General features: G+C 37.8%; 1 protein-coding gene across 1 annotated transcript; it reads left to right on the top strand.

Annotated features, from left to right (window-relative positions):
- Positions 1-413: 413 nt before the first annotated feature.
- Positions 414-13,674, top strand: FTHL17 (ferritin heavy chain like 17). The gene is made up of 4 exons (XM_069065620.1): positions 414-653; positions 11,261-11,407; positions 12,469-12,594; positions 13,519-13,674. Exons 1-4 carry the CDS (start codon positions 552-554, stop codon positions 13,672-13,674), a joined length of 531 nt encoding a protein of 176 aa, XP_068921721.1. The 5' UTR covers positions 414-551.
- Positions 13,675-13,885: the final 211 nt, after the last annotated feature.

The following is a 13,885-nucleotide window of genomic DNA, read 5'->3' on the forward strand; positions in this document are numbered from 1 at the left end:
ACTTAATATAAAAACTAGATGTGCGACCTTGGGCAAGTCACTTAGCCCCAACTGCCCTCCAAAAAGAAAAAAAAAGCCTGGAGTATCTATAATAACAAGAAGAAGACCCTGATCTCTTCTAAAGCATCTTAGAAATTAAAAACTGGGCCACTGCATAGTCAGTCTCCTGATTTTTTTCATTTTAATTACTTTTCTTCAGTGTGGGGAGGAGTAAGGAAACTTCAGATTAAGATTTGTCCTCTTTTTGCAAGGTGTGCTTTTTTCATAAATGGACAAACAGTCTTTTCCCATCCCTTTCAGGGTAGTCACGGCAATCAGGAAAATGACTATTCTAAGACATCCTTCCCCATTCTGATTGGTCATGCAGATGGTCAAGAAGAATCCTATTGGTGGAGAATGACTGCCAATCATACTTCCATACTGGCTTGACTGGAATTAATAACAGTTGCATTAGAGAACACTTTTCTAGAGTGGTGGTAGAGCTGGAATAGGACTGAGCATCCCTCAGCAGTATTTTTGATTGGTGGTATTTAAACTATAATAATATTGATATGGGGTCCCAGGTGCTCCAGAACTTCCACACGGACTGTGAAGTTGCCATCAATGATCTAGTGAACATGGAGTTATGTGCCAACTATGTCTACCTTTCAGGGGTAAGCACTTCTGTCTTTTGATTCCTTTAAAGTTGTGAGAGTTTGAAAGTTTAATATTTTAACCTTTCAGGAAATCAGCAAATATGTATTGAATGTCTGCTAATGAGAGACTTGCTAAGTAGCCAAAGCTCACATACAAATTCTACAAAATATGTGCAATTCATTTGTGTAGGTAAAACAAGCTTGTAAGTAGTCACATCTGGTTTATCTCCTTTGTTTCTACCTCTTTTTTCATAAACACTCAGCAAATTGTGTTCAATTTGAAATTCAACTGCCAATGATAAATACCCCAGCAATAAAAAGCTAACTATAAAGATCCACAGTATTTTCTTCCCATTTCTCCTTGATAGAGCACTAAGTAAAGACGTTCATTTGAAAATATTATACCTTTGGGGGGAGAGTCATAATTTTATCCATTCTCATAAGCTTATAATTTTCTCTTGCATAGAATGTAAAATGGGAGAATTAGATCAGATTTTTTAAGGTCCCTTTTGCTCCATATTTCAAATCGGTTATGTTCCCAGTCAAATAATAGCACTAAATATAATTACAGAGGAGGGAAAGACAAGTATAAATTATCAACAGAAACAGAATTGTGATTTTCAAAGACCCATGACCCTTAGTCAGTCAGTCATTTATTGAGAGCCTGCTATGTATAAAACATTGTGTTAGCAAGAAATTATTGGATAACAGATGAAGACAATGATGCCTCAATTCCGCACATGTACATGAGGAACAGAATGGATACAGGAGATGAGGAAAATGTAAATCTTTCTTCTTTGAAATAGGATACAAATGATTCCAGATTCTCTTCAGGACCAACTCTGGATTTAAAAAAAAAAAAAAGACTTTGGAAAGTAGGAGACACATAAAGAAACTGGTGTCTCGACATGTCTCCAATTCCCAACTTGCCCCTCTAGAGACTTTGAAGAATTTCCTCTAGGATGACATTGGGGCCTTTCCTTTCAATGAACTGAGCAATCTCACTTCCAGTGGGAAAGCTGATTCACTGTGTATATTTGCCAGTATAGTCTAATCCAGGGGTGAGAAACCTGTGGCCTCAAGGCCATGTGTGGCCTTCTAGGCCCTTGGGTGTGGCTTTTTTACTGGGTCCTGTAGCACCAACACAATATTCATAGGGCCTATGGCAACTGTAAATATGCTGGCATAGTGCTCAATTGCAAAATGTAACAGACTCTCCATATAGAAAACAGAAGCAAAACATTTATTGAGACACCAAACAACCAAATCCCAACTCCAGGAAACTGAATCCATCATAGCAACATAGAAGTTAATGCACCACAACACAGCAGAGAGTCATACCATCCTTTTCCTTTGGTCTTCCCACAAAACAATATTTACCCACAAGCCTGTCTCCCTCTGTGAGTCCTCTTCTTCCTCCTTCTCTAACTGCTCTGACTCCCAGCTTCCTGTGGGCTCTGCTCCAGCCTTCAACAAACTCCTCCCACCACAGGTTCCACATGATTATATTCAGTCTATTAGGCATTAGGGAAAATCTTCAAAGCAGGGAAGGTCTTCAAATTCCCTTAGGCTTATTAAGGGGCAGGGAAGATCTTCAAATTTCCATTACCATTACAAGTCCAAGTTTTACAGAACAAATCCTTTTATTGAGGGGATTTGTTCTGTGAAGTTTGGATTCAGTCAAAGGGCTGCCTCTGGGGACCTAGAGGGCTACATGTGACCTTAAGGCCACAGGCTCCCTACCCCTGGAATTTCTCTGATTTTGTTTGGTATCTTTTGGAAAAATTGGCTTACTTGCTATTTACTATTTATGATAGTCTTTGTATAAGAAGTATTTGGTAGATCAAACTTTATAATATAAGCTTGGGGTACTATCTTCCTCTTTAAGGGTTAGCAACCATGAAAGCTGCTTGAATTCTTTTGGATTACCAATTTTTGAAGGAGCTAGACATAATTGTGCCCTCTTTACATGTTCCCTTCTAAGCAAGAATCAAAGTCCATTGGAGAGGGGTGGGCAAGATTCCCAAGACATCAATTAAAGACTTCTTGTGAGCCACATTTAGATAAATTTATGCAGACATACATATAACCAACATATGTAAGGCACGTATCTTACACAGGGAAAGAATCAAATCCTGGTGGTATCACAGAAAATCTTTCAGAGTACTCAGTATCTTCTTTGATGTATAGGTTAAAAATGTCCAAAAAAACCCCACATTTTCATAGATTTTTTAAAAATTATTTTTAAAATTCTAATAGGTTTTGTTCAATTCTATTCATTGTTTTCCTTTCTGTATGTATTTTTAAATCTGAGTCATAGATATTCCTCTATTCCCAGGCTCAGGCTAAGAAAGATAGTCAAAAAGATTCTTTCTTGGATGGGATTGTTTTCTACCAACAATGTCCTTTTCCTGCTGTGGCATACACAAACCCATGCATGTAAACACATATGTGCACATGTGTGTAGTTATGATGTGTAATATATACATATGTGCACTGCACGTATGTATTAATGTGCATGCCCTTTAACATGCTCTCACATGCACATGTACATGTAGGCAAACATATATACACAGATATTCATAAGCCAGTTCATACCAGATCATGAGAAATAATTATTAAAATTTCAGTGTGAGCATTTATACCTCAGGAATTGACAAACACTATAAACCAGGATTTGATTTGTTGTTTGATTAACTGTCTAGACTTACAAAAGTGACAGAGCAATGTTAATAATGCAGATTGAACATGAAAATGTGACATGTATACTTTTTTGGAGAATTGGTTATTCATGTACCAGTATATCACTGAATATGTGTATACATACATATACATACAAAACATTAATGTGTTCACATACATGTATGTATTATACAAGTATATATGCATGTATAGCGATAATATGTGTGTACATGCGTGCATATGTATTTGCATGTATATTTGAAACAACATGGTATAATGATAATAATAGCTTAACATTTATATAGCACCTGCCATGTGCTAGGCACTGTGCTAAGCCCTTTTAAAAATATCATTTCTAGACAGAGATCTGTCCTTGAAGATCCTGGCTCTGTGACTCTGGATATAACCTGTAACTGTCCAGTGCTCTAGGCAATTTTGAGTTATAAGTTGCAGAAAAGGTGCTGATCTTCACTGGCAGAAGGAGTTTCCTCATCTGGGATATCTGCATACAAATTAAATTATAGCTTCAGTTCATATCCCCATCTCTATTATATGTGTGTGTATGTATATGTGTCTGTGTGTGTTTCTATTCGTTCATTTGTTTATGGGTACATGTGTACATCATAGGCTTATAATACATACAGCTCTAAGTTCACTTGTTCTTAGTTGTGGTCATTGACCCTTTGTTTCCTGACAATTAAAAAAAGTAATTTTTTCACAGATAATTTTTACATAGACAGTGATAAATAGCCATGACCTGAGTATCCTGATAGCAATATATGTTTATACATTCATTCTTATTTATAATAATGGTGGCATAGGAATGAGAAGGGGCCTTTCAGCTGGGGCCATGACATAGGCATCTAAGGTAAGATCTCCTGTGTTGGAGGGATTAGCTTACTCTCCTACTCCTAGCTCTAAGGTCTATCACTTCTTGAGCTCAGTTTAAATTTGGTTTAAATAATTGGAAGGGCAGGGACAATTCAGGGGAATTACAGACAGAGTTATAAAACAAAAAAGCAAAAGCAATATATCATCCTTAAAATACTTTTGTTACAAAGCTGGACCTTTGGAGGGTGAATCTTAGGGTCACTAAAAGCACCACACAATTTCTCAACAGTAAACTCCTTTTCCTCATCCTGTTCAATTCTTTGTCCAATGCATTGCTCATAAACAGTGTGCCCAATGCATGTGGTTCACTAAAGTTTGGATTCAGTCAAAGGACCACACTTGAGGACCTAGAGGGCCACATGGTGGCCTCAAGGCTGCAGGTTCTCCACCCCTAAATTAGTCCAAAGTTCTACAAAAACCACACAATGAATTCTGGGCCATAGGCAATTTTCATATATTTGAATTTTCCTCTATAGCTAGGTACGTCAAACATTTTGTGTGATTATAAATCCCATTTAGTAAATTGTGCAATGAATGATTCAGGGATTTACATAATCATCACAATGCCATAGGGAAACATAAACACTCTGAAGGGTTTCACCACTTTCTATAGACAATCCCTTTTCCAATTTGACTCTAAGCACTTAGCACAGTGCTTGGCACATGGTAGATGTTCAATAAATGTTTATTGACAGAATGAGTGACTAAGCTGGACATTCTCATTATTTTTTATTATATATTTTTCAATTGATGTGCATTTATTTTCTGTACCACCTTTCCCTTCTATGCCCAGTGGAAAAAAAAATAAGAAAAATGAATATGCATAGTAAAGTTAAAGAAATTCCCACATGCGTTACGTTCAGAAATGTATTTCTGATTCTGTACTTTGAGTTTATCATTTCTCTGGTATTTGATGAGGAGTGCAGATCATCAGTCTCTATAGTTGTGGTTGATCATTGCTTTGATCAGAGTTCTTTAGTCTTTACAATGTTATTAACGTAGAAAGTGTTTCTCTACTTAGGCTCACTTTTTTGTTGTTGTTGCTGAGTCGTTTCAGTCATGTCCAACTCTTTGTGATCTTATTTGGGGTTTTCTTAGTAAAGAAACTGGAGTGGTTTGCCATTTCCTTCTCCAATTCATTTTACAGATGAATAAACTAAGGCAAATAGGGTTAAGTGACTTGCCCAGGATCACACAGCCAGTAGGTGTCTAAGGATGGATTTAAACTCAGGTCTTTGTGACTCCAGGTCCAGGACTTTATCCATAGTGCCTCACCATCAACTCATACAAATTTTCCCAGATTTCTCTGAACAACTCTTTCATTATTTCTCATAGCACAATAGTATTCCATTACATTCATTTCTTCAGTCATTTGCCAATTTGTGTTTTTGCAGTTTCCAATTCTTTGAAAGTATAAAAAGAATATTTTTGTACATATGGGTCCTTTACCACCCATATTAACAACATCTACTTCACAGGTTTATTGTGAGGATTAAATGAGGTATTTGTAAAGTTCTTGGCTATATAAATGCTCAATGTCTTCCTCCAAATTCAAGTCCAAATGTAGTGCTGCTGCCAGACTATTTCTTGTCTCATCTACCACTGATTTCCCAAAAGGTCACTCGTTGTTTCTTGGGGCACAGATGTTGGGTTGGTTACAAAACCACACACAGACTCAGAATCCTGGAATTCTGGACCAGGGCAGCTCCTGAGCTCTCAGGGGCATGATCTCCTTACTTCTCAAAATTCACAAGAAGATAGCTTCATAATTTATCTCATCTAACACAAAAGAACAAACAGCAAGGCACAGAACCAGACTTTATTTTCTTTGACAACCTGTCAGCCTCTGAGGGGAAAGGGCCCAAGGTGAAGTAAGCAAATCAAGAGCAGAGGTCCACCAGGAATGAGAGGTAGAGGCCAACTAATGCCCTTTTGAATACTTGGCAGGTAATCCAAGAGCCTCCCATTCACCTCATAATTAGCCAACTAGAATCAGTTACAGAATGCTTATGCAGGTTCCAAAATTCCTCCAGGACACTTCTATCACACACAGCCATGATTCTCCCCAAAGCAGGCTCTCTAGCCTGGGGAGTCGCTTTAGTGACTTTCCTACAAATGTGCCTGTCCTCATTACATCCCCCTTCAATTTCATCCTTAAATAGCCTCAGGATGACTGTTTAGTTAGGCATCTCCCTAGGTTTCTTTAAACTTCCCTCCACTGCTCCCCAATGTTTTATAAGCTCATTTTCTGCTGTTGTCCTCTGTAAGATTTTACGAGGGAGAGAGGATTCTGAGACGATGGCAGAGTAACTTAGAAAACTTTCCTCTACAAAAAAAAAAGATGTAAAATCACCTCAAAATGAATATAGAGAAGCAGAAATAAACAAAAGTCAGTGAAAAATGGTTGTCCCCCTAAAACAACTTGGGAGGAACTCTAGGAAAGACTTGAGTTCCAGCAGTGGAGGTTTGGCCTAAGTGAAGTGAAAACACCTCCAGGCAGATTACACTGAATCCACAAACAGAATATCTTAGAGGCCACTGGGAGCAGGGACAACCTCAGCCTCAGAAACTGTCACCTCACAGACAGAGTGGGGGCCAGACTGCTGAGTGGAGGAAGGTGGAAGAGCCTCAGCTGACATCCTGTGATGCCAGGCACAGCTGTGCTGACCAGATGCAGTCCTGGGCTGCAGCTCTAGGCAGGAGGGAGCTAGCACACTCTCCAGTGATTAAGGCGTAGGATGCTGCTGGCTGTGGACATCTACAGTAGAGTAGAGGCCCTGGTTTCAATTCCAGGGCAGAGGGGAGAGCTGAAGTTTGCAGCCCTAGGAGCAAGAGCATTTATGGGTCAATGTGGCTAGGGACCCTAGACATGGATTAGGGGTGGAGAGAAGTGCCCAAGGTTAGGTGCCTAGACAAAGCTCAGAAAATAACAGTAAGAATAACCTGAGGCCTGAGGCAACATTCCTTATATCTCAGGACTAGAACCTGATTATAATAATAAGCTGCTATGAATGAATGAATATCAGTAAGCAAAAGAGAAAGAACACAAACATAGGCAACAACTATGGGATAGAGAAGATCTGGGTTCATATTCAGAGGAAGATACTGGGAATAGACCAAAATCTTAAACCGTGTACTAAGATAAAATCAAAATGAAGGCATGACATAGATATAAAAGCGAAAGTCACAAGAAAACTAGAACATGGAATATATTACCTCTCAGACTCATGAATAAGAGAATAATATATGACAAAATAAGAGATAGAAAGCATTTGAGGTGTAAAATGGATAATTTTGATTACATTAAATTAAAAAGGGCTTATACCAATAATACCAATGTAGCCAAGATGAGAAAGAAAGCAGAATATTGGTAAACAACTTTCATGGACAATCTCTCATATAAAGGTCTCATTTCTCAAGTATATAAAGAACTTTGTCAAATTTGTAAGAATATGAGTCATGGGGCAGTTGGTGACCCAGTGGATAGAGCACCAGTCCTGGAGTCAGGAGGACCTGAGTACAAATCCAGCATCAGACACCTAACATTTACTAGCTGTGTGACTTTGGGCAAGTCACTTAACCCCAATTGCCCTGCCTTCCCCTCTCCAAAAAGACAAAAAAAAATGAGTCATTTCCCAAATGATAAATGGTCAAAGGATATGAGTAGGCAGTTTTTCAATGAAGAAATCAAAACTATATATAGTCTATAGTCATATGAAAAAATGCTCTAAATCATTATTGATTAGAGAAATGCGAATTAAAACAACTCTGAGATATCACCTGACGTCTATCAGATTGGCTAAAATGATAGATGTCTGGGTAGCTAGATGACACAGTGAATAGAGCTACAGCCCTGGAGTTAGGAGGACCTGAGTTCAAATCCGGCCTCAGATACTTGACATACTTTCTAGATGTGTGACCTTGGGCAAGTCACTTAACCCCAATTGCTTTGCCTTCCCCTCTCCAAAAAAACAAACAACAAAATAAAACGATAGATGTCCTTTAATTGAGAAATGGCTAAACAATTTGAGGTATGTTATTGTGATAAACTATTACTGTGATGTAAGAAATGATGAGCTGGTTGATTTTAGAAAAATATGGAAAGACTTGGACCTATGAAGGAAGAGACTATCCACCTCCAGAGAAAGAATTGACAAATAGAAGCATGTATAGTATGGTCTTACATATATGTATAAGTGTGTACATGTCTCTCTACATGCATGTACACATATATCTGTGTGTGTGTTTTATATATACGTATATATTATATATACATATTTGTGCTTAATTGTAGCCTTCACTAGGGTAGGTTGGGGAGGGATGGAAGGAGAAAAAAATAAAACAAAGTGCACAGCAAAGAACAAAAGAAATCTTGGAAGAGAGCATAGAAAAGCTGGGTGGCTTTGAAAACAATTTGCAGTATTTATTACATAGGTTTTTTTAAAAAAAATACAAACAATTTGAAACAGAAATTTATTGTTTTCTATTAAATCTATCTATGTTCTGCTGTGCACATGAAAATGTTCTTTTTTTTCTTTTCTCATTTCGCATTTAAGTTTTAAATGAACAAAATAGTTTTTAAAAGATTTTACAAAGGAGTTTATATTCTAAAACTGAAGTTTCACAGTCTCAGTGCCTAACTTTCTGATGTTTCCTGCCTGCTCTCTGCTACTACTCTCCAGGGCTTCCAAAGTCCTTACCTTGGGGACTTTCTCCCCAGAGCCCTCTGGAGCTTTCTAAGCCATGCATGCCCCAGGCCCATTTTTGGTACTACTAGTTGGCTACTTTGTGCTAGTGTTTCAGTCTTATTGATGTGTTTTGTTTTTATATTACATTTCTGCTAACTAAACGCTGTGGATAGAGCACTGGGCATGGAATCAGGAAGATTCATCTTCATGATACTTATTAGCAGTGTGACCCTGGGCAAGTCACTTAACCCTGTTTGCCTCAGTTTCCTCATCTGTAAAATGAGCTGGAAAAGGAAATGGCAGATCACTCCAGTATCCTTGCCAAGAAAACCACAAAGGTCACAAAAAAGTTGGATACGACTGAAGAACAACTCCTAACCAACTGATAATAGTGATCTGATACAGCATTTCATATCTGTAGTATCCCACTTCCCCACCTCTCTATTTAAAAAAAATTAACAGAAATCTATTTTGTTTCCTTCCCACCTATATCTTGCTACTCCCCAGTGGGCAGGGGGTATAGGTGAAAGGGAGAAGAAGAGAAAAAGAACATTCCTTGTAACAAATATGCATAGTCAAGACAAATTGCCTCATGACCATATACAAATGTGTGTATGTGTGTTTCATTTTACACCCTAAATTCATCACCTCTAATGTAATGGATAACATGCTTCATCATCAGTCCTCTGGAATCATGAATGATCATGGTTCTTACAGATTTCAAAGTTGTTTGTCTTCACAGTGTTGCTGTCATTATGTAAATTGTTCTCCTGGTTCTGCTTGTTTTATTCTTCATCAGTTTGTGAAAGTCCTCAAAAGTTGTTCATTTTTATAATATTGATGTCACAGTATAAATTGTTCTTCTGTTACTGCTCATTTCATTCTGCATCAATTCATAAAAGTCTTTTCAATTTTTTTTAAATCATCTCTTTCATCATTTCTTATACCACAACAGCATTCCACCATATTAAATAACAACTTTATACCCTCAAGGGTAGAAAACACCCCAGCTTAAAGAAAAAAAAATCCTCCCCACCAGAAGGTGGGCAGCCTGTTGCAGTTGAGAAGGGTGGGGCAGAAGGAAAAATAAAATTTTCTTGTGTATGTGTAGCTGATCTTAGCATTAATTGAAAACCTTAATTCATTTGCAGTTTTAGCCTTCTTTTATTTTAATAAGGCCATGCTGCTCTTTTGAATTGTTACTCAGTAACTTAAGTTAATCACAGTTAACATAATGAAACTAAAAAAAAAAATTTATGTCCATCCTTCCTCCTTCTCCCCCTAAAAGAAAAGGTGTACACTAGGTCTCTTCCATCAGAGGAGGACATCCTTGGGTTTAACTGAGGATTATAGAAGAGGCCTCTCTTCATCCAAAGGAAAGAGCAGTGGGTCTCAGGAGAGAAGAACTTTGGAAAAGTCACTGGTGGAAACTCTAACCACAAGAAAGGGAGAATCTGGTCTGAGGAAGGATTCCTGGGGCAAAGAAAAGACCCTCAACTAAATTTGTTCCATAGAATTGGGAGAGAGAACTCAGTTCCTAAGGTCTCAGTATCAAAAATGAGCAAACAAAAACCAAAAAGACTCATGATATTAGGGATGACCAAGCCAAAATAAACTTTCAAATAAATATGGAATTTGGTAGCAGAGTATAAACTTATTTTTCACCAACCTGAATTTTATCAGTGTTTGTTGTGCTTGTGGAGAACTCTTCATTCGTTTTAGGTAAATACATATTTTCAAAAACATTGGCACAAATTATAAATTCCCCCCTGATTTACATAGGTTTGACCATATACCCTTCTACTCAATAAACTCTGGGGACTCCATCTCACCTCCAGGATCAAATGCAAAATCTTCTGTTGGTGTTCAAAGACTTCATAAGCAACCATCTAATCTCCCTAACCTTCCCCCCTCTCCCTCAAACACCTTTCCAGTCTTCTTATACCTTACTCCCCACCACATATCACTTGGTCCTATGACACTGGCATCCTTGCTATTCCATATACAAGACACTCCATCCCAACTTTCGACATCTTCTCTGGCTGGCCATCCTTCATGCCTAGAATGCCTACTTATCTCTACTTCCTGACTTCCTCCAAGTCCCAACTAAAATCCTTTCTTCTACAGGAAGCCTTGCCCAATCTTTTGATTCTAGAACCTTCCCTCTGTTAATTATTTTTTATTTATTCCATATATAGATTGTACATATTTTTTTCCTGTCTATCCCCATTAGACTGTGAGCTCCTTGAGGGCAGGGACTATCTTTGCCTAGTGCTTAGCATAGAATATGCACTTAAATGCATACTAACTGCCTGACTTGTTTGAACAACCCTATTTATCTTCCCTTTTGTCTCTGCACATCAGGCCTACTTCTTTGACAGGGATGATGTGGCTTTATACCACTTCAAAACATTCTCAAAAAATCAATCTGATGAGAAGCTGGAACATGCTCAAAAATTCCTGAAATACTTAAATAAGAGAGGAGGCCATATTGTCCTACAGGACATAAAGGTGAGAGCAAAAACTTATGGGGTAATACAGATTCAGAAACATAGAATGAATTTTTTTAGGGACCTTAAGGACCCTTTCAAATAAACCAAATTTTCAAGCCAGCTAATTTACAATCCTACAGAACTCTAATTTTAATACTGTTACTTCTCCTCTTGGTTATACCCAGTTTCTATTCCTTCCCATTCTAAAAGTAAAGACAGTATGTCTGCACATGTTAAATGAATACCCCTTCCCCCATGAAATTTAATTAGAAAAATATTTATACAGGAAGTGACTTTAGAGTCATCTGGTCCAACCCAATCATTTTACAGATATTGAAATTGAGGTAAAAAGCAGATAATTAACTTGCCAAAGGTCACACAAGTTTTAAGTAGAAGACCTAGGTTATGAACCTAATGATATATAGCCTTAATTTTTTTTTTTGTATGTGACTGTCAGACCATAGTGGATAGAGTAATTGTACTTGGAAGCAGGAAGACCTGAGTTCAAATCCTACCTCAGGCACTTGCTAGTTGTGTGAACCTTAGCAAATCACTTTAAAACTCTCTCAGCCTCAGTTTCTTAATCTGAAAAATAAGAATGATAATGGCACTTCAGGGTTATTGTGAGGATTGTCTGAGCTGTGTTAAGTGCTTTGCAAACCATAAAGCACTATATAAATGTTAGCTATTACTAGTAGCATTCCTCTTATTATTATATATGGGTATTATAATAACATTATAGTGGATAAAGTGTTGGAATCAGGAACATCTGAGCTGAAAATCTATTTTGTACAGTTATTACCCCGGTGACCATGGGAATGTTCCATGCCCTCTAAGGTGAAAGGAACTTAGACTTTTTACTAAGTAATAGACCAGAGGAGATTTACTGAAAAGAGGAAGTTACCCCCAAAAGTGCCTATGCCTGCTTTAAATTAGGACTGTACTGATCTGAAATTCTAGGCATGTACTGATTTAATAAATCATCAGAATAATTCTCACATTTATGTATAAAATATAAGGTTGTAGTTTAAAGGAGAGTAGTTCATGATTCTCAGTCATTCTCTGATTGAATCTGAACAGAAACCAGAGTGTGATGATTGGAAAAATAGCTTAGAAGTCCTAGAAATAGTTATGAAGATAGAAAAGAAAATAAATCAGGCCCTGCTGAACCTCCACAATCTGGCAATGGAAAAAAGTGACCCACATGTAAGTACAGCAATCGAATTTCTCTGTCTCACATTTTCACATTTGATTTAGAATGCATTTGTATGATACACACACACACACACACACACACACACACACACACACACACACACACATATATATATATATATATATATATATATATATATATATATATATATATATATATATAAAACCCTTACCTCTGAAACATATCTTCAAAAAAATCTTTGTGAGAAGATCTTCAGTAAGGTACCAAAGGAACACAATTACTCAAGGATCACAAATTAGACAGTTTATCACTCATGGACATGCCAGCGCATGACTCCTGAGGCCTTCAGTTCCATAGGATACCTCCCATAGCAGATCCCACATATGGGGAGAAGCATAGACCTGAGAAAGCACACAGTCTCTGTGCTTATAGCTGACTGTTGCTGCTGACCTTATTCAGAGGACCCAGGCAGAAGGAGCAGTCAATTAGGATCAATCAATTAGGATTCAAGTAGGAGCAATCAATCAATGGATGCCCTGGGCTGCCACTTCCTTTATCTGTCACAAGGGCTGGATAAAGGTGACTCAGAAAGCTTGCTAACCTTGCTTAAAAGGATTAGAAATCTGCCAAATTATTATGATAAGGAGAACCTTGCATTCCTTGACTAAATGAAGCTGACTAAACCAGCTATGGGCTACTTGGGAAATTCCCAGGTGATCCAGTGGTCAAACCTGGAACCCCTTTTGTCAGCTAGACCAAGCAATAGGCCAATTCTCACAACATATAAAGGAACCTGTTTGCCTTTATTTAACAACAGAGATGTTGCTGAGAAAGGTAAAGTATGTTTGGGTTATTTCTTCTAGGGAAAGACTCTCCTAAGGTCAGTATTTCATCCCTTTCCTGTTTTCCTCTGATCACGCCTTCCGTGTGATTTCTCGCTTTTCTTTCTTCAGCTTTGTGACTTCCTGGAGCGCGAATACCTAGATAAACAGGTGACCATTATCAAGCGTCTTGGAGAATATATTACCAACCTGAGGAGGCTGGGAGCTCCTGAGAATGGCCTTGGGGAGTACCTGTTTGACAAGCTCACCCTGGGGGACAGCCACTGACATCTCTGCCTTCTAGGAAAAATCTATTCTTGCCGATCTGACACAAAGATAAAAGTCTGGAAGGAAAATTACTTTTTTTGTGCTTGTAAATAAAGCGTGGTATTTACACCATTGTGGCCATAGCTCCATTCGTTTTATTATACTTAGAAAGCTGCCCTTTAAGAAAAAAAATACCTCCATAAACTAATCTCCAATTATGTTAAACCAAAAT

This window comes from Petaurus breviceps, unplaced genomic scaffold (genome assembly GCF_028583685.1).
Source record: "Petaurus breviceps papuanus isolate PSGF00001 unplaced genomic scaffold, PetGlider_PUasm1.0 90696, whole genome shotgun sequence".
Classification (NCBI taxonomy): Eukaryota; Metazoa; Chordata; class Mammalia; order Diprotodontia; family Petauridae; genus Petaurus; species Petaurus breviceps.